This window comes from Eptatretus burgeri, unplaced genomic scaffold (genome assembly GCF_056783735.1).
Source record: "Eptatretus burgeri isolate ZD-2024b unplaced genomic scaffold, Ebu_testis_v1 Ebu_testis_scaffold_157, whole genome shotgun sequence".
NCBI classification, from domain to species: domain Eukaryota; kingdom Metazoa; phylum Chordata; class Myxini; order Myxiniformes; family Myxinidae; genus Eptatretus; species Eptatretus burgeri.
Window position 1 is genome coordinate 39,509 of NW_028222107.1, and position 21,517 is coordinate 61,025.

At 45.9% G+C, this 21,517-nt stretch overlaps 1 protein-coding gene across 3 annotated transcripts; it reads right to left on the reverse strand.

Annotated features, from left to right (window-relative positions):
- Positions 1 to 1,567: 1,567 nt before the first annotated feature.
- Positions 1,568 to 21,517, reverse strand: LOC147007458 (cation channel sperm-associated protein 2-like). 3 transcript variants are annotated; one of them, XR_015054168.1, is made up of 13 exons: positions 21,365 to 21,517; positions 20,384 to 20,500; positions 19,366 to 19,500; positions 15,585 to 15,650; positions 15,239 to 15,402; positions 14,738 to 14,905; positions 14,477 to 14,625; positions 11,079 to 11,257; positions 8,327 to 8,435; positions 6,558 to 6,625; positions 5,115 to 5,264; positions 1,803 to 1,936; positions 1,568 to 1,678 (listed from the first exon to the last, which is right to left on the reverse strand). XR_015054168.1 is itself a non-coding variant. In XM_085867113.1 (12 exons), the coding sequence occupies exons 2-12, from the start codon at positions 20,487 to 20,489 to the stop codon at positions 1,932 to 1,934; spliced, it is 1,299 nt and encodes a 432-aa protein (XP_085723239.1). In that variant the 5' UTR covers positions 20,490 to 20,500; positions 21,365 to 21,517; the 3' UTR covers positions 1,685 to 1,931. The 3 variants fall into 3 exon arrangements, 2 of the variants coding, with proteins under 2 accessions (XP_085723239.1, XP_085723238.1); XM_085867113.1 differs by lacking the exon at positions 1,568 to 1,678 and having other exon boundaries at positions 1,685 to 1,936; XM_085867112.1 differs by lacking the exons at positions 1,568 to 1,678; positions 1,803 to 1,936 and having other exon boundaries at positions 4,410 to 5,264.

Genomic DNA, 21,517 nt, shown 5'->3' on the forward strand with positions numbered 1-21,517 from the left:
ACTTGGGAATGGTCTTTCAACACTAATTTTATTTTGTTGAATTTATATTTCACAATCATACAACGATACAAACAAGACACAACTGGCAATGTGAAACTAGAGTCGTTATGATAATTTTTAGCAATGTTAAAGAGTATCCGTTAGAATATAGCTATATTAAAGTCGGAGCCGTTATCATAAGATGTCGCAATGTTAAACTGGACCCAAAATGATAAGATCTTGAACGTTATGATAACATTGGTTTGATAAACAGGTATGTAAAATGGTACTAATATGATATTACAGCTCTAACGCCGCAGCAGTTCAAGTCTTGAGCAGCCAAACACGTTGTGATAATAGATACCGACCTGGTGATTTTCAGCAGCGTCACAAGTTAAGCAACAGCCATCTTCTTTGTTTCAATTTCATCAGTTTTTTCAATCTTTTCTTGGGATATAATCTTTGGGCCAATATCTTGATTCTTTGTTTTGAGCAGAGTTTTGGTACAAGACCGCAACCCGAGAGTTTTTCTTTGGGTAGAGTTTTGGTACAAGACCGCAACCCGAGAGTCTTCTTTGGTGGGTTCTTAGGTCACACAAGCTCTCGTGGCACTTCGCTCTGCAATGAAAAAAAATAACAAAGCAGGATGAGCTCAAGGGAATACATAACTAGACTTAAAGGCCAAATAGTCTTTGGGCATTTCCACTTTTTTAAGGCCTACGAAGGTGTCAAGATGCACATACTACCCCTTGCAATAGACAATAGCCAGACAGTCAAGATCCATATATGACCCCTTCAGGCATTCCAATATTTTTCCACCAGGTGGCCAGACAGATTCAAGACGCATATATTATCCCTTAAAGCCTCCCATATTGGAAGGCGAGTCCAAATTAGAGTCCGTTTCACTCTTTGATGTACAATTTCAGAGATATTGGCAATGATCGAAATTTCCAATCAATCGCCAACTGATCAAAAATCAATCACCTTATCATAGCCCATATCAATAGGCTTCAAGCCACTCACCCATTTGAGAAGCATGCAAAACTTCAAAACCAACCCGGCAGAAGAAACAAAAAGACCCAAAGTGTTGTCATAACTACTACATTTTGTAACTTCCAATTAATCACCTATTAAACAATAATCGATCACCAGATCATGTCCAAAATCAATAGGTCTCAAGCTATTCAACCATGTGAGAGGCATGCAAAGTTTCAGGTTAATATGTGAAGGCCTTCTTAAGATGTCCGGAAACTAATTTCCAATCAATCACCTATTGATCAACAATCAATCACCGAATTGGGTCCAAAATCTATAGGCCTCATGCCAATCACCCATGTAATGTGAGAGGCATGCAAAGTTTCAGGAAGATAAGTCAAGGCGTTCATAGATATTGTCCGTAAACAAATTTCCAATCAATCACCTATTGATCAATAATCAATCAATCAAACATGTCCAAAATCAATAGGCCTCAAGCCAATCACATATTTGAGAAGCATGTAAAGTTTAAGGTCGATACATCAAGGCGTTCATAAAATGTTGTCCGTAAACAAATTTATAATCAATCACCTAATGATGAATAATCAATCACCTTAAAATGTCCAAAATCAAAAGGCATCAAGCCTTTCACATATGTGAGAGGCATGTAAAGTTTTAGGTCGATACGTGAAGGCGTTCTTCAGATATTGTCCGGAAACCAACCCTGCGGAAGAAAAAAAGAAAAAAAACACAAGGGCATTTTGAAGGGAAATGCCCAAATAAACTTTGAATTTTGGTCCATCTACATGTGTGTGAAAACTCAAAAAGGCTCGAGTTGTCAAGCTTACCGTGTCGTCAACAGGTGACACCACAAGGCGACACGGATATCGTCACAGATATCGTCCAGCAGTGAGCACAGCTGCGAAAAACTCAAGAAGCGTTGAGAGGAAACATGGCGAGCACGAACAAAGCGAACCTCAACCTGAAATCCAAACAGGAATAGTTATTATCTTGCCAAAACGAAGTTTTTGCAAGATATGTTATTCAGCTTGTATGTTTTTTTTTTGTTTTTTGGTTTGTCTGTAATCAAGGATAAAAAATTCTGCAGAGCACAGTTATCATCGGAAATTTTTGTAACTTTGCATATCAGAGGCCTATAGAGGTCCCTTTCAGCGCACAAAATTTTGAAGGTCAAGGTCACTTTGTCGCAAATCAGGGGAGTCGACGAAACCCTTCATGGGAATATAGTTCATGGTCTGGCGCTCAGCTGATTAATTTTTGGTGGCGATTGGCCTTGACCTTCATGGTTAGCGCCTGAGGTCAAACATATTTGACCCCAAGGTCAAATTTTGAAATCTTACATACCACATCGAGTAAGACCTCATATGAAAGCGATTGATAAGTGCTTTCCAGATCTGTCAAAAGTTTGACGCTATGACGTCATTTGATGACGTCATGACGAAAAAACGGATTTTTCATGAAAAATTTTTTTTGTTTGTCCGTAATCATTGGATTTTTCACCTTTATATCACTCTGTGGAGCACAATTCTCATCGGAAACTCTTGTGGGTACACATATCGTTGTATTATTACAATACCCTTCAGCACACATAAAGGTCAAAGGTCAAGGTCACTTTGCGGTAAATCATGGAGGTCGATGAAACCCTTATTTTTTGAGTAATTTTAATCGAATCATCTCCAAACTTTATGGGAATGTAGTACATGATCTGGCGCTCAGCTGATTAATTTTTGGTGGCGACTGGCCTTGACCTTCATGGTTAGCGCCTGAGGTCAAAAATATTTGACCCCAAGGTCAAATTTTCAAGTTTTAGGAACCATATCGTGTAGTACCTCAAATTGAACACCTCGATGAGTGCTTTCTAGATATGTCAAGCTTGAGACATTATGACGTCATTTGGTGACGTTATGAGGCAAACATATTTTTCATGGTTACTCTGTAGAACGATTCTCATCGGAATCTCTCGTAGACGGATATTCCTCAAGGAGTCGCTCCTGGTGGATAGCAACTCTGTTCACCTCAGTGTGACCTTAAAGAAGTCACACGTGGTCACCTTTTGGCAAGATACGGGTCACCCTGCGGGTGACATTGGTTTATTTATGGTTTGTTATGTTTTGTCCAATGTCACAATTTTGTTTCAGGTCCTGACACTACAGAGACTTTCAGAAAGGAAAGCAGGGAATTTGAAGGAAGTGGGTTTGGGGTGGATTAATGGGGGTTGGAAAGTTCGAGGATTTGGATGGGGGAAGTTAAGAGATGGTGATGAACAGCTGCTTTGAAGACCTGGAGAGAACAGTTGGATTGAAGAGAGTGTGGGAGTTGTTTTGGTTTTTTTGTAACCTTGTCCAGGCTCGTATAAGAGGGAATACACAACGCACAGCAAGGGGGGCATGAGACAAGAGGGGCGGGAGAGGGAAGGACAAAGCAGTGGGAAAACAGAGACATTAGGAGATCTGTGGAAAGGGGAGGGATGGGGTGGGGAATACAAGATGGACATTACAGGGACTTTCAGGAAGGAAAGCAGAGAATTTCAAGGAGGTGGGTTTGGGGTGGATTAACGGAGGGTGGAAAAGATCGAGGATTTGGACGGGGGATGATAAGAGGTGGTGATGAACAGCTGTTTTGAAAACCTGGAGGTAAAGGTGGGATTGAAGAGAGTGTGGGAGTTTATTCCAAATGCGGGAATAAAGAGGAATGAAAGAGTGAAGGTGAGGAGTGATTCGTGATTTTAGTAGTTTTATCAGAAGGGGGTTGTTGGCGGACTTTGAGCACCCTGTGGAAATATGGTGGGGACAACTCGCAGAGAGAGCAGACCGGGGAGGGGGGGGTGGCAAGACCGGAGAGGAGACGGGAGAAGAAAGAAAGACCACCGTCCTGCCTGCGGTGAGAGAGTGAGAGGTCCAAAGACTCAGACTCATCGAGGGAGATACCAATGATCCGAAATGCCTTGGTTTCCAGAGCGTGAAGCCGAGAAAGGTGAGAGGCGGGAGCACCAGCCCAGAGGGGAGAGCAGCACTCCATCAGCCTGCAGACAAAAGCTTTGAAGTGAGACCCAGAAGCTTGAATGAAAGGACTTCTTCAAAAGGATCGTTGAGAAAGTCTATGGGGATTGGTAGGGGGGGGGTTCCTGACGGTCCTTTCGGAGGGACATAGTGAAAGTGTGATATTTGTTTGGAATGAAAGACAGGTTCCACGTGTTGGACCAGTTTGTGATTTTACCCAGATCTGCATGGAGTGAAGAAGCTTGCTGCTTGCCGGTCTGAAGGATGGCAGATGGTGCGGCAGAGGGTGGAGTCATCAGCAAAGGGATAAAGAGTATTTTCCAGAGAGTCGGAGAGATCGTTTTCGTGAATGAAAACCAGAAAAAGAACAGGGCCCAGGGCTCTGCCTTGAGGAACTCCAGCCTGGACTGGAAGAGCGGATGAGATAACTGCATTTAGGGCCACACGGTGACTGCAACAGGAGAGGAAGTCTGTGAGCCATGAGTGGAGATGTCCTTGGATACCATAGGAAGAGAGTTTGGTGAGCAGGGCAGTCTGCCAGAATGTATCAAATGTCTCGTGAGAAGGCTCTGATTTCATGTCTGGCATTGCAGACGGGACCTCCATCTTGCATCCCCTTGGGAAAGGACGAGGCAAAACGTTGTCCAATCGTGCTTGAGTGTACCCAGGAGTGCTCGTCGAGTCCATAAGCCTTTGCAAGGCACCTCAGATAAAGCAATGGACGAACCAGCTCGAAAATTGACTCAGGTAACCTTCATCAAACCCGTGGTCTGAGGTGCCTTGCAAGGCCTGAGAAAGATGCTGCGAATGTTATCTGAAAACACGAGTTGTTGTGGTCGGTCGTAGATGCCGCATGCATTTTTCACCCATCACTTGATAATTTGGCTCAACTGACAACTTGGTTTCAATTTCATGAATGAAAAACAACTATAAAACAATGAAAAACCAAGAGCTTTTAACTGCATCGTGTCGTTGAGGCATATACAGTTGGTTAATTCGGACATGAACAATCTACATTCAAAGTAGATCCACCAGCGGACCACACACTCACTGACACAGACCGATTACAATAACCCCGCTCGTCCCCTTGGGAATGTGCGAGGCTAGTAGGGATCCCTTTTGCAGAGCCAAGCATCTTACTCGTTAATTTCTGCAGCTCTTTTACATTTTCCAGGTCCTGTTGCTGCACCTCCAGAATGTTATAGAATTGGAGAAGAAAATCGGACGGCCACGTCGTGATGTTGTCCTCCTCGTATAGCTTCAACTTCTCTTGAACATGAACTTTCCAGGCTGAGAGGGGGAGCACAGACAAAACAATTACACACTTTTTTGTGTTGGTCACAAGAGTAAACTTTGACTTTCTCCTCGTGGAGTAGAATTTTTTTAACATTTTGTTGTGAGGCTGATAATGTTGTTGTGGTTCTGCGAAGCCCGCACTCCCCCGAGGCAATGGCACAAAACATGTAGCGGTCCTGAGACAGTTATTTCATTCGTATTCGTTTTAGATCGCCCTTCCCTTATGTCGAGTGGGCACATGCGACAGAATGTGTTGCTTGGGCTTTTGGCGGGTCTTTATCTCTTTACGTCAAACAGAAACCTCTCCTTTCTTCACGCATGCCCGCATTCAAGCGGGTCATTTGCATTACCCATCCGACGCACACCTCAAACCTTCAGCAGACTCAAACCACAATGCTACAACATTCCTATAACCACCACAATACCTTCATAATAATATCCCCAAACTACAGGACCTCCAACTCAATCTCGCCTACACTCACCATTGGTGCAACAACGAATGACCGCCACCACCACCACGAATTGCTTTCTTATAAATGTACCGAGCTCGTCGTGTCATATTCTCCATTGGTCCAGCATAGTCCACACGTTGTGGAACCGTGAAGTTTTACCCCACCGGTTGGCTCTTATTCGCCGGTTCCTACTCGGCAGCTCCGCTCAGTTGCACCTGATCAGGTTAGTTAATGCAAGTACGCGTCGAGGGCATGAGACCTCCCTTGGTGGGGCCTTCCACAGGTAAGGTATCCACACGAAGAAGTAAAACCCTGCCAGGATTGGCGGTACCAATCGGCGTCCGTGATTGATTGGCAACCCGCCGGCGCACGGAGCTATCCGTGCTTTGTGGCCTCAGGACCGGTGTTTGAGAGGGACCCAAGCGCTTCCCCTCCTGGCGAACTTCGAACCCTGGATCTGCAGCAATATGCTTGTGCAAGATTAAAAACGAAACCACATTGTGGTTGGTTTGTCACATTGTATATGCCGCGTGATGATCCAAGTGTCCTAATGATAGTCGGACCAAGTGGGATGGCCTCGGCCCTGGAGGTATCCACTCACCTCTGAGCCGTCTCGCCTGTGTTCGAATCCCAACCCAGCTATAAACTCTGACCCTGGTGTTTCACACGCAGGGCAAGGCATCGATGTATATGCTCTGTCCCTCATGCGGACATCTTTTCAAACTCACTTTAAAATGGACATCTTTAACACACCTTAAATGCAAAATGTTACATCTCAGGGCTTCATCTTCCGAACTCTCTGGGTTTAACATTTAAGGCTTTGCTCTCCACATACCATGGGCTTTGAGTTTCATCTCGAGTGATGCACTTCCTTGTAATCCCTGGGATTTGTCATGCGGTGACCTGGAAAGACAGACATCATGAATACAAATGAAGCAAATAAGATACGATCTCGACTCGGCACCAATTTTTTTGGACCATCATGGGGATTCCAAACTGAGGGTTGGCAGATTCGCTCAAATGTCTTCACACTGGCACAATGGATGTGTGTGCCGTCCATCAGATGGACGTGAAACTCGAGGACCCATCTCGTCGCACTCGTCGTTGGTGGATATTCATTGTCCCACGGTGTCTTTCACGAAGAGGAGGCAAGTTATCGCCGGCACCGTGAACTCATTTCAAATCGGGGTCCAAATCACCTTCGGTCCAATATCAGGTCTGGCCAATTGGTTCGTGAAATATTTTGCCCAAAAACCTTCCCCGACCAACCCCACAATGTAGGAATAATTAGGACGGTTAAAGTAGAAGTAGTAGTAGTAGTAGTAATATTTTTAGTGTTTGCAAAATGTTTTTTTGCAAAAATAATGATATTAATCAACTAAGTAAAAATAAAGAGCTTTGTGTGGAAACACTACAAAGTGCATGATGTGCTGTCCAAATTTCTTTCAAACTCTGGAAGGTTCTAGAATATCGTGCCGGCTTAAACTCCAAAGAGATTCGTGAACGTGCCCACAGAAGCGAGTCGTTCTCGATCCTCTTGGGTGGCAACAACGAGGCTATTCCGCAAAGTACCACAAGCATCAGCGTCCACTCTTTTCCCCTCGTACAGGTCAGGTCAGGTGTGGGAGCATGGGCCGGAGCAGCGCGTCGCTGCATTCACTTTCCACCGGTACTCCAGGGGCCTCCATCTGGCCATCCTCCAGGCAGATGCCTGGCCCGTCCCCATCTCCTTGAGATGCTGATCAACCTGCTGCAACCAAGAGGAGGACGAAAGTCCGAGTCTTCAGGTCCTTGGTGCTTCCAGTCTTGCTCTATGGATGTGAGACTTCGACTCTGACGAGGGATCTGAGATGGAGACTCAATTCCTTTGGTACCAGGTCTCTTCGCAGAATCCTTGCCTATCTCTGGTCGGACTTTGCGTCCAACGAGCAGTTGCTGAGAGAGACTCAAATGAGATTTGTTACCTGCGTGGTCCGTGACTCTGCCAAGTCAGGAGACGTCACCGAGTCCGTCGTCATTATCATACCAGGTTGAGTTATGGATACCTTATAACTCAGGTCACTCTATGGCAGGTCACTGGCTGCATTCGGCATCCGATCACATTCATGACCTGTTTCCTGAGGAACAACAGTAACTTCCCCTCCGTTCACTTGTTCAGGTTGAGTAACCACCTCGATATTTTTCCAGAACACCTGACTTGGTGGATCGTTTTGCCACGTCCTTATCAGGTGTATCTTCACAAGTATCAACATGGTCACCCTCACTCTCATCTTCAGGTTCGGATTTTCTCTTCTGTGCTCTTTTCCCTTTCCCCAACGTTACCAACGTTACCACCTTCTCTGGCAGAAGGTTAGCCATGTCAGCACACAGCACAGAAAAGCCAGTAGTGGTAGTAGTAGTAGTAGTCGTTGTTGTAGTCGTAGTAGTAGCATAATAGATGGGTATTCGAATCTAAATCAGGCCTGTCAGCATATATCTCATTTTGACGTTTTTACAAAGTGAAGCTCCGATACATTGACGTCATCACGTGGGGATTGAAACGGTTTGTGATGGAATAAGTTACATTGAAGAACAAACGATGGCAACAACAACAACAACAAGTACCGCAGTTTCGATGCCAACGCGTCGTCGGTCTCAGGTTCATCCTCCTTTCTCATGTCGGTGTCATCGTTCTTTTTCATATCCTCACGCTTCATTTGTTCGATGATGTTTTCTAAGGATTGGGGGAAACGGTTTCCAAAAGAGATGTGAAATAAATGAATAAATAAATAAATAAAACACCAACAGTCATGTAAATGGACGAACTCGTGATGGACAAGAAGTAAAACTCAGATCAGAAAGATCATTTTGTTCAGATTGATGTTCGGCAAGGAGGCCTCTGGACAAAATGTTTCATCGCTCCTGGATCGGTTCGACAAACCAAACATCCGCAGGAACCCGCTTCTCCAAACAACATCTAAGTTCAAAACTAAACCGTCAGTCCTTAATGGTACTCTTCACATTGGGGGAGGGGTGGGGAGAGAGGGAGGGGAGAGGAAAGGGGTAGAGGGGAGATTCTGAGAGAGGGAGAGGGGTGGGAGAGAGGGATAAAGGAGGGAGAAAGAGGGAGGAGTGGGATGCGTGTGAGAGGCACTGGGGTGAGAGAGGGAGAAGGGGGAGAGAAGAGAGAGGGGAGGGGAGAGAGGTGAGGGGGAGAGGGGAAGATGAGGGGAGGGGGGAATTCCGGCAGATATGACACCCAGTTTAACATTCATCTGAGAGACCGTACACACATTGATGAATCACCCTGCCTGTGAAACACCAGGATGACAGTTTATAGCTGGGTCAGGATTCGAACCCAGGCCACTCGACAGCTTAGAGCGAGCGTGTGTACCACTCGGCTATCCTGCCGTAATATGGCGATTCATTGCTTTGTAACAACCGAACCATTTTTTTACTGGCCGAAAAAAAATCAACATTACTGTAACAACCAAAATAAAATTGCACATTCTTAGCGAGCCGGCCAACGCACGATGCACCGCAGAACAATGTGGGGCCAAACCCAGGCGAGTAGTTCGTGAACTTTGATCAAGGCGATCAATATACGGTACTCGGTGACGGTGCGAATATTGCAGAGCAGTCGCCAAAAGGCTTAAGCACTCAAAAAAGCACTCCGATGAAACGGTTGATAAGGAATGGCTGGCTTGGCGAGTGATACCAAGATGATTGTTGAAGGCACGTCCTCGCAAAAAAAACTAAACCGCCGATATCCGAACATTTTCAGATTTCACTCCAGATTTCAAGTTATTTAGTCCAAGTGATCGGATCCTCCGGGCTCAAATTATATTCTGTTATTCACTTCAATTAGTCCGTGAGAGTCAATCATGGAAAATCACACAATATAATACATGAAATCGCTCCAAGCTCGTAATTTGAAAACTACAGCATTTACAAAAGCGATTTATACAGTGATTCATCGGAATGTAGATGAGACATTCGATGATATCAGTGAGGAAAGCGAAAAGAAAAAAAAAACATTTTGAGTGCTGTATCGTCATTAAACCATTGCGGCCTGTTCAAACTCAAGGCATTGCTGAGCAGGCCAAACAAAATGGCGAATTAAGACCCCAGCCAGGTAACCAAGGATGCGCCTTCAGACCCCATCGAGAGCAAGGTGTCCAAGGATGTGCCTGATGAAGGATAATTAAACAAGAAGAAGACGTCATGCAGAGCACGATACTTGCAAAATCCATAAAACAAGTTTGACCTCAACAATAATTGGTGGTTGAATAAATTGACCAAATCTGCAAATCCTCTTCGAATTTCAAGTCAAATGGATGAAAATTGAGGATTTTAGAAATACCACCTTAGTTGTTGACCTTTGGCCGATGTTGTTGACCTTTTGGCCGATGTTGACCTCAAAAATAATTGCCTGGTTGATTTCATTCACCTGAAATATAAATCCTCTTTAAATTTCAAGTCGATCCGATGAAAATTGAGGGTTTTAGAAATCAAGGAGTTACAAGGAAATTTTTGCACAGGAGGAGGTCATTCGGCACATCATGCCTGCTGCACCGCAACCAATACCAGATTTAATAAATCCATCAATACCTCACCATAGTCAATCTGTAGGTAGCGTCAATCTCACCTAAGTTGTTGATCGTTGGCTTATGTTGATCTTTTTGTCGATGTTGACCTCAAAAATAATACGCTGGTTGACCTCAGTAAGTTGATATGAAAATCCTGTTCAAATTTCTCGTCAATCGTATGAAAATTAATCATTTTATAAATTCGACAAATTTGCTGACCTTTGGCTGATGTTCATATTTTGACCTTTTGACCTCAAAACCAGTTGGCTTCTTGCTTATGACAAACTCTACAAACATGTGCTGAAGACAAACAAACAGACAGACAGCTTTGCAAAATCGACTGACCAATATATTTGCAAAATCTTCGATTTTGGAAGTTATAAGGCCGTTAATTATCTTCAAAAGAGGTGTTAATTAACCCAAACACCCAATTTTCACTCACGCACACTTCCTTGGACTTCCCTTAGTGTGCATGCAAAGTTTCAGTCGGCTCGGTTTCATGGTTTTGGAATTATGGAGATACCTACACAAGCAACCTCCAGGTCCTGTCAACATTCCTGGTACCCCTCTGTCTGCAATACATCCAGGTACATGATATTAAGGTTTAAAAGATGGTCAAGAAGAGAAATACGTTGCTGGTATCCACCACTCACAATCCACTCGCAGTCAAAATACCTGACTTAACCAATCAATTGAACATAACCCGAAGAACATCTCCCTCGATCGTGGGTGCAACGGCTTAATTCAGAGAACCATTCAATGAAAGCACAAAAAGGTAGACGACGCACCCAGGGTTCCGGTGAAGATGGCCACGAATACGAAGCCGCCGAAAATGATCCAACAAATGATGAAGATGCTGGGCACGATGTCGTGAATGTGATCCGTGTTCCAAATCTTCACGAGCAGCCGATACCAATGGTCAAAAGTCATCAGCTGAAACATTGTCCCGGAAGAGTGCAGCAAGTTCCTACGGGAGATACAAAAATGTAAACACATTGACCGAGTGTAGAGTATCTCACAAACAGCTGCCATGACAGTGGGAAGGATCGTTGGATGCCTCCACCAACATTATGACATCATAATACGAGGTCCGTCGAAAAAGTAACGGGACTGACTTCACAGAAATTTTATTCCAAAAAATATATTGAAATCACAGCTTGTCCCCTTCGAAATAGTTTCCCTCCAGTCTCACACACTTGTCCACCCTCTTCTTCCATGTTTCGATGCATCCCCGGAAGGCTTCTTGTGGAATCCTCCGGAGCTCCGTCATCACGGTCCTTTTGATGGCCTCCATATCAGGAAATCGTGTCCCCTTGATCACCCCCTTGAGCTTGGGAGCATCGGAAAAAATCACAAGGGGCCAAGTCTGGTGAATACGGGGGTTGCTCCAGAGTTGGCACGTTCCTCTCCACCAGAAACTGTCGGATGCTCAGGTCACTGTGAGCAGGGGTGTTGTCATGGTGGAGCACCCAGGCGTTGTTCTTCCACAGATCCCCCCCTCTTGTCCCGGACTGATCTCATGAGGTGCCGGAGGATCTCCTTGTCCATGTATAGATTCACTGTTTGATCCTATGGTAGAAACTCGAAGTGGACGATGCCCTTGATGTCAAAAAACGTGATTAGCATCACCTTGACCTTCGACTTCGACATCCTTGCTTTCTTTGGTCTTGGTGATGCCGGACTATTCCACTGACGACTCTGCCGTTTGGTCTCGGGATCGTATTAGAATATCCACGATTCATCGCCAGTAATGACTCTCCCGAGCAGGTCTGGATCGTCCTCGAGGTGCTCGGTAATGTCTTGACAGACAGGGACTCTTGGCTGTTTCTGGTCCTCAGACAACAGCTTGAGGACCATGTTTGTGCACACCTTGCACATTTCGAGATTTTCAGTGATGATGCACCAGACGGTGTCCTTGTTGATGAAAAGTTCCTCAACAATCATCCGCACCATGAGTCGACGATCTGCGCGCATCATCTGCTTCACACGCTCGATGTTGTCCGCCGTTCTGCTCGTTGAAGGTCTTCCAGACCGTGGATCGTCTTCAACCTCCTCCCGTCCCTCTTTGAACCTCTTGTGCCATTCAAATGCACGTGTAGTTTGTACGTGACATCGTTTCTTCCCCGTCGACTTGCTGCAGCATTGCGAAGGATTCAGAAGGTGTTTTGACAAGCTTGGCAGGAAACTTCAGATCGGCTCTCTGCTCACGACTCACAGGGCCAACTCAGACGAGACAATGTGTAAAGCACGAAAAAATCACACAATGAGCGCAGTCAACCATCACCAATCGTATATATTGCTGGAATGTTGCGAAAGACTGAGACGCAACCCGTTCATTCACGTTGTGTAAGTGGAGCACACAGCAGGCTCAGACCCCTTACTTTTTAGAAGGACCTCGGACATGTTTGTGCCAAGTTTGATTTAAATTCCTGAACCCAGATTTAAAATATTAAATAATTGTGGCTGCCAGACCACGTGTCCGATCAGGTTGAAATTTAAAACATGTATTCTCCATCACTACAAGATCATAACTGTGACTTTTCAGGTTGATTGATCAAGTGGTTCAAGAGAAATAATTATTTGAAGATTCTTGTTCAAGCCAGACCGTGTGACCTATTATTTGTGGTTGAACAGTGCCGCAGATGAGATACTCTTCTCGTCTTGGCGGATTTCAGTGCATCGACTGGAACTGATAGGGATGGTTATGAGACGTGTGTTGGTCCCCATGGGTCAGGAACTGTGAACCAGAATAGGACTAAGTTCCTTGACTTTGCAGGAAGTCATGGACTGAGGGTGGCTGGTTCATAGTTTCAGTGCCCAGAGGGTCATCTCTGGACTTGGTTTTCCAACGCTGGTAGTGTGGCAAAGGAGAATGACCATGTGCTCGTTGATGGTCGCTGGAGGATGATCCAGAACTGCAGGGTCTACTGGAGTGCTCAGTTCCTCAAGACCCACCACAGGCTTGTTGTCGCAACTCTGAAGTTGCACCTTAAATCCAGGAGAATGGTACCATCCCAGCCTAGGCTGGATGTTGGCAAGCTCAAGGACAAGAGGGTAGCTGAGGAGTTTGTGAACAGGCTGAGTGGGGATTTGGGTGGGTGGGGGGGGGAGGGTCTGAGTGCTTTGTGGGATCCTGAAGAGTTGTGGAGTGCCTTCAAGACTACCATCCTTGATGTTGCCGGCAGATGTCCTGGAAACTACCATCAGGTGAAGAGGAACTTTGTTTCCCAAAGGACACTGGATACCATTGACCAGAGTCGCAGGGCTAGGGTCAATGGCCGAGCTGCGCTGTTCAGGGAGTTGAGGTGTAAAACTGTATGTGCACCAAGGATGGACGAGGAGCCCTATGTGCGAAGAATCTGTGAGGGGGTAGAGCATCACCTGTGGCCAGGTGATTCTCGTCCTGCTTTCAGAGGAATTCATGCCTTGCGTTCCTCCAAGCCCGTCCTTGGTGTACTGCAATTAGAGCGGAGGGTGGTGGCCTCTTGACAGAGGAGTCTGTGGTGAAGGCCCGCTGCGCCGGTTACTTTGAGTGGCTGTAACAGGCTGATCCACCAGATGTTGAGTTGGATGTCAGGGGTGTTACTATCCCTATTACTGCCCCTCCAATCAACTGTGGTCCACCTTTGTTTGTGGAAACACAGGCTGCGGTGAACTGGTGGAAATGGGGCAAAGCTCCAGGGATCTGTGGTATCCATGCTGAACTTCTCAAGGCTGGTGGAAATGCTGCACTCGTGTCGTTGCATTCAGTTCTGTGCTCTGCCTGGAACACAGGCATCATCCCAACTGACTGGAAGAGGGGCCTTGTTGTCCCTCTCTGGAAAGGGAAGGGTGATCGCCAAGACTGCAACAACTACCGAGGGGTGACGCTGCTCTCAGTGCCGGGCAAGGTCTTTCCTCGGATAATTCTTGATGGGGTTCGCCACCATCTGCTTGAGCACCAGCGTCCAGAGCAGTCAGGCTTTACACCAAAGAGGTCAACGATTGACCGTATCCTTGCTCTTCGGGTCCTCACCGAACGCAGACGAGAGTTTCAGCAGGGACTCCATTTCATGTATTAATATGCGGTGTCGGTCTCGTCAGTGTGTAATCGTAATGTTTCAAATTATCCCCTTGTATCACATGCTATAGCCCTTGTATCATTATAATGATTATCATCAATGATGAAAAAAACGAGTAAACTTACCCAAAACTGGTGTCGTTCTTCTTGTGTTCAAAATGCAAGTCTTCAATACTCTCATCGGACGAGGGTTTCGAGTTCATGAAGAGATATACTCCCATTGATGCAAAGATGAACGACACGACCAACAAAAGCCCCAAAATGTCCTTCATTGCCTAAACAAGACAACAACAAAATGCCTCGTTCGTCAGTCATCCCCTCACCACAGTTAAGCACACAGGTGGAGGATTACCTGTACGAATGAAACGCAGAAAGAAAAAATCAAACCTTTAGAGTTTTGAAGATCAGACCAACCAGGAATCGACTTCCTTTCACATGCAGAATCGGTCTGAGAGAGACGAGTAACATGCGGGACATCCTCAGGTGTCGGATGACGTTCGGCTGGGTGGAGGCACCTGTACCTCTCATCAAGAGCGTCAAGCTCGTACTCAAGGCCTGTGAGATGCGATGGGGTTCAACGCAAGCACCATGGTGAGATCAAGCAGGAAACAACCCTCATATTATACAAAATGGCTGATTAACACAGGCCTTCCCTTTTTAAATAAAGCAATCACGTGGCTTCATCCCAACGCTTAATCCCACCCTTAGTCCATGACTTCTTGCAAAGTCAAGGAACTTAGTGCTGTTCTGGTTCACAGTCCCAGACCCATGGGGACCAACACACGTCTCATAACCATCTCTAATCCCAACGTTCTTAACTGGAGGCATTGATCGTGCAAATGTAAAGACCACATTCAAGAGTAGGACCGGATGAAAAGGTTAACTTACCACAATGACCACCATGACGTCAAAAATGTTCACATAGTTCTTCCAGAAGCCCTTAAAATCAACGATCAACTTAAGTGTGATTTCAAAAATCGAGAGGAGAGCGATTGGAATGAATAGGTAACTTTTAACAATAATATCCTCGCTGTCAAAGGAGTCGTCATAATCTGGGGGGGGGGGGGCGGAAAGTGCACACTGAAGTTTAATTGTAGAATTGAAACAGCTACAAAGCACAAACTCCACTCGGGTTTTGAGTCTGTGTTGAACAACAACCCCTGGTGTTGGATCCCGAGATGCATCGACATTTCGTTCAACAATCACGATTCAGCCTCCAGTAGCAGCCACTTACATGTGTCAAAGAAAACAAGAAAAGTGCCGAGGAAGGTGGCGACAGTAAGTCTCTGGAAGATCCAATCTGGCACGTTAATGTCAAGGTAAAAACAAGATTGACCGCACTGTGGTCACAAGCTGCGACGCAAAAAAAATATATACAAATACAGGGTGTCCCAAAAAAATATACAACTTTTCATCTGCAAAGAGGATGGTCATAACATATATTTTTTAAAAAGATGAATGGCTGGATAGAAAGCTGAAAGGTTGAAGTTTATTGTACCAATGTCAAAATTTCCACCAGAATTTAAATTTTGGTATGGAATCGTCGTTTTCTTTAAGACCACATGTTCGACGTAGGCTCCACGTTGTCCGATCACTGCCTGCAAACGCGTTGTCATGTTCTCCATCACTTTGGGAAACGTTTCCTGAGGAATGTTCTGGATTTCTCGGTGGATGTTTTCCTTCAGCTGATCAAGAGTCTGAGGCCAAGGGTTTCCATAGATCCTGTCCTTGAGATACCCCCACAAGAAGAAGTCTGGAGGAGTAAGGTCAGGGGAATACGGTCTTCATAGTCTTCATAGAGGGAGATAAAGCGGCCCTCAAAATGTTGGAAAGGCATTTTGTATGGAAAGGCATGAATGTCTTGGCGAAGGATCCGTTGAACGGTGCTCTGATGAATGTTTGTCCTGGCAGAAAGTCGTCGAATCGATTTTTTTGGACTCTGAACGACCGTCCGTCTCACCATTTCCACATTTTCTTCACTACGACCTGTCCTCTTCTGACCACTGTGACCCTTGTGAAGGTCACAGATGGTTCCTACATTGGTAAACTTTGCGATGGTGCACTTTATTGTCCGAAAGTTTGGTGCATGGTGCAAGTGGATACCGAAATGTCTCGAGTAAAGACGTTGCACCTGTATGACACTTTTCGTCTGTTGCCAGAGTTCAACAATTTTCGTCCGTTGTTGTGCGGCCAGTCTTGCCATTTTTCTGGCACTGTCTTGGTATCAAAATAAAGTTCAGGGTCTCAGCAACAAGAGATGAAGCATTAGTGACAAAATTACTGCTTTTTTAGGATCAAACGAAGCATTTTAAAAGTTGTATATTTTTTTGGGACACCCTATATATCCCAGCCAGTGTATCATCAGCGGAGGCCTGCAGGGCAAATTAACGTGTTCGGCCCACCAGAAAACCATGATGGCGGCCATATAATTTTGTCTGGGTGCCATGGTGGGTGGAGTCAAGTGAACAAAGTGGGTGTGGTCTGGCAGCTCTCCAACCAATGGGTGCACATTTTAAAAAGTCGACCCCAAACTAAAACCCCAACAACAACAACAACAATGTGGCGCTCTTGTAGACCTGTCACATGTCACAGGTAAAATCAACAACTCAAATAATGATTAAGTTACTCAGTCGAAGCCTCACAAACTGATATCCTCCTCGCAAAGCAAGCACCATTGTATTGATCCGTAAAAGTTAGCAACTCCGCCCTAAGCCGGCATTTGGACATAGCCGCGCGCTTCCAGAGGCAGTTTTGCGAGCTGAAGACGAATTCCACGAGACATGAGCACAAATAGGTCTGCCAAGTCAATTGACCTTCCAATTTTGCTCTTGTAGAGGTCACCGTCACTCGTCAGGATCCCTATGGATATGATACCTGGTACTGGTTATTCAGTGCCCATCGTAGGCAGGAGACATAATTGCCATTTTGTCATAAATTAGGGGCGAACTTTGCTTGAAGTTTGAATTCTGCAAAACATCTGAGCAGATAACTTTGGCCGAGCTGTCATATCTTTGTCCAGCCTCAGATAAAGATGAAAGCAGGAGGTCCTTCGTTTGCTCATTCTCTGTCTCTCTGTCTGTCTGTCTGTCTGTCAGTCTCTCTCTCAAATTTAGAAAATTTAATAAATTAATAGAAAATTAAAAGCTGAAATGTCTTGCATCAATAAGTATTCAACCCCGTTACTATGGCTCTCCAAAATGAACTCAGGTGCATCCAATTTCCTTTGATCATGCTTGAGATGTCTCTACAACTTGATCGGAGTCCACCTGTGCCTAACAACCTTAACATGTTTTGACCACGCCACTCGTCTGCTCGATGAACGGCCTCGAAAAATACTTGATCATGTGGTTCACGTATATAATACGAGATGGAATACACTGTATTCATAGAATACTTATCCTGCGCAGTTTTGAGAAGGACTTGATGTGAGCAGGTGTGGGAGGGGACAGCAGGTGGGGGTAACCACACCGGATCGTGGACCTAATAGGGGTCTGTAATTATTCCTTCAATTTTTTGTTTCATATAATGATTGTTTGTGATGATAAGACATCGGAGGCAAATTTATTGTGTCTCCCCCCAAGCCGCTCAGGGTGAATCCCCAGCATACCATTGTCACGAACAGCAACACCCTCCCTCGTAAAATAACCTGTGGGAATAATTTACATCATCACAATCACGGTAATGACGTCATTTAACACCGGAGTGTTGGCCACACCCCATCCAGATGAAGTGTGTTAAACTAATTTGAATGTTGGAATGAGTGGATATCACCCCAATTCCCCTTAAACATGGCATGTGTTTCTGAGGAAGAAGATACTGAAACCTCCCTAAAGGCTGTTAAAAAATAAATATATGAAGGGGGTCCGGATAAAGGGGGCCCGACACGTATTATTGCCCTGGGCCCCATTCTGACTGTCAGCAGCCCTGGATTCTAACTCTCAGCAACCCTGGATTCTAACTCTCAGCAACCCTGGATTCTAACTCTCAGCAACCCTGGATTCTAACTCTCGGCAACCCTGGATTCTAACTCTCAGCAACCCTGGATTCTAACTCTCAGCAACCCTGGATTCTAACTCTCAGCAACCCTGGATTCTAACTCTCAGCAACCCTGGATTCTAACTCTCAGCAACCCTGGATTCTAACTCTCAGCAACCCTGGATTCTAACTCTCAGCAACCCTGGATTCTAACTCTCAGCAACCCTGGATTCTAACTCTCAGCAACCCTGGATTCTAACTCTAAGCATCCCTGGATTCTGACCCTCAGCATCCCTGGATTCTGACTCTCAGCAACTCTGGATTCTGACTGCCAGCAGCCCTGGATTCTAACTCTCAGCAACCCTGGATTCTAACTCTCAGCAACCCTGGATTCAAACTCTCAGCAGCCCTGGATTCTAACTCTCAGCAACCCTGGATTCTAACTCTGAGCAGCCCTGGATTCTGACTCTCAGCAACCCTGGATTCTAACTCTCAGCAGCCCTGGATTCTGACTCTCAGCAACCCTGGATTCTGACTCTCAGCAGCCCTGGATTCTAACTCTCAGCAACCCTGGATTCTGACTCTCAGCAACCCTGGATTCTAACTCTCAGCAGCCCTGGATTCTGACTCTCAGCAACCCTGGATTCTGACTCTCAGCAGCCCTGGATTCTAACTCTCAGCAACCCTGGATTCTAACTCTCAGCAGCCCTGGATTCTAACTCTCAGCAACCCTGCATTCTGACTCTCAGTAACCCTGGATTCTAACTCTCAGCAACCCTGGATTCTAACTCTCAGCAACCCTGGATTCTAACTCTCAGCAACCCTGGATTCTAACTCTCAACAGCCCTGGATTCTAACTCTCAGCAACCCTGGATTCTAACTCTCAGCAACCCTGGATTCTAACTCTCAGCTGTTAGGGATTCGTTAGGGGGTAGGGATTCGAACCCAGGCTCGACAGCTCAGAGGAGGGTGCACATTCCTCCTCCAGGAAATCCTCCGAGCAGATAACCCTGATGAACCTCGATGAATAAAAAGGATACGGTTTAGGATCAATTTCGCAAATTTCCTGATCGTAACACCGCAGGCAAGTCGATGTCGATTGGGCGGGTTGAGCTGAATGTTCTTCCTTTTGTCGATCTTGATCTTCACTCCCTCTTCATCCGCCACATCCTCATCTGCAAATACAATGCTTGGATTAGTGGAGAAATGAGGTGTCAGCCTGAAAGACGAAGAAACGAATCATTCCATTCAAGTCAAGTCATTCCAGCAGCAAATCTTTTCCATCGCACAGTCCCATCAGTTGTCCGCTCACATCTCACGACCGTGAGGCGTCTGCTCGGGACAGGCGACTACATCTCCTCGCATCGATATTTGCACAGAACTCTCAAAGTCGACTCATCTTCGGGTGTCTCCCCAGTCCCACAGCCTTCGACAGCCATCCAATGCCCACTCGTCATCTCCCTACGAAGCAGGTTCCTTCAGGTCTTTGTCCGTGGACACCAAGAAGGCATTTGGTTCTGATGTTCCACATACACCACTGGTCATTGCAAGATATACAATGTGCACGGACAGATCTTTCCCCGTCCCTCATTTACAGACAGTAAAACCTGATGTCCTCAATGCATTACTTTTTCGTTTACACCACTTATACCACGGTGTGTTTCAGGTGTATACTGCGAACCGCCAATTGTTCTGCTTTGACAGCATCGCAAGTTGGTGGATATCTTCAAAAGAGAGACCATTCACTTTTTGTCAAAGGGAAGGTTTCACGTCCTCCATCAAGGACCGTGTGCTCCACAATGTCTCCTGCCCGTCGTCCTCTTATACCCACCACTTGCACCACACGGGGGACGCGCGCATTTGAGATGAACTCCGCTCTTTGGAACTTGAGGCAAGAACAAACAGTTTGGGAGGTGGTTGAACTATCCAGACAATTCCAAATGAGCTATCCTGCCAACCAAGGGTGAATGAAAGGGATTGAAGAGCAGTATTAATGACATGGATTTAAAATCATGACGACTGAATGAATAACGAGGTGGAAAGAGGTGCGCCTCAGACCTGAGTCGGTGTCGTGAAAGGATTGGTGGTGGTTTTTCTCCTCAAGAATGTCGAACCTGAGGAGTTGGGCGTAACGGATGTTCTTCACTTGCTCGGAGATTGCCATCCCTGCGGTACCTGCACACGAGGATACAAAGAGGAACTTTGACCGAGGAAGAGGACATTTAGCCTACGTCACATCAACATTACATTAATTCAATCAGTTTAGTGATGAACATTACCTCCTCATTAGGGGGTTTCGGGGGGGGGGGTAATTTTAGTGATTCTTCACCATCGAGAAATGAGGCCAAAATCGATATTCAGATCGCATGATATCTCAAAACATTATAACACCCGATATGTTCCACTGGATCAGGTATAGAGTGGCAGAGGTATACACCCAGCGAGTGCCCTTCTAGTTATTATTACTACTGCGTGCCCGTAGGTGCGTGCCAGTATGTGCATGCCCGTAGGTGCGTGCCAGTATGTGCAGCTTCGTTCCTTCCCTCTCGTAAACGACGACTGGATTGGGGTATTGTTTCAATGAGATCGGACCAACCGTATCATAAATGGCCAAAACTTGGAAAACACCTGGGAAACGTACTCAGGTCCCCAGCATCAATTGTGACGTCATATCAAACGAAGAAGAAGAATTGTGATGCCCCTTCTCTCTCCCCCCCCTCTCTCACCCCTAGTCTCACCCCTCCTCTCTCCCCCCTCTCTCCCAGCTCTCTCACCCCTCGTCTCACCCCTCCTCTCTCCCCCCTCCTCTCTCGCTCCTCTCTCTCGCCACTCTCTCTCGCCCCCACTCTCACCCCCCTCTCACACCCCCTCTCCCGTCCCCCTCTCTCGCCACCTCCTCTCTCCCCCCTCTCTTGAATTGTGACGCTCCCTCTCTCTCGCCCCCCTCTCCCCCTCTCTTCCCCCTCTCTTGCCCCTCCTCTCTCGCCCCTCTGTAAATGTATTCACAAATGTCTACCAAGCACAACAATTAATTCAAACCTTGGGAAAAAAACAGCTTTGAAGCCTTGGGAAACACTTGGGAAGCTGCTGAAACGAAAGAAGAAGAACGATATCAAACTTTGAAAAAGCACATACTCTGGTCCCAGAGTCAATTGTGACATCATATCAAAAAAAGAGGAAGCATTGTGACGT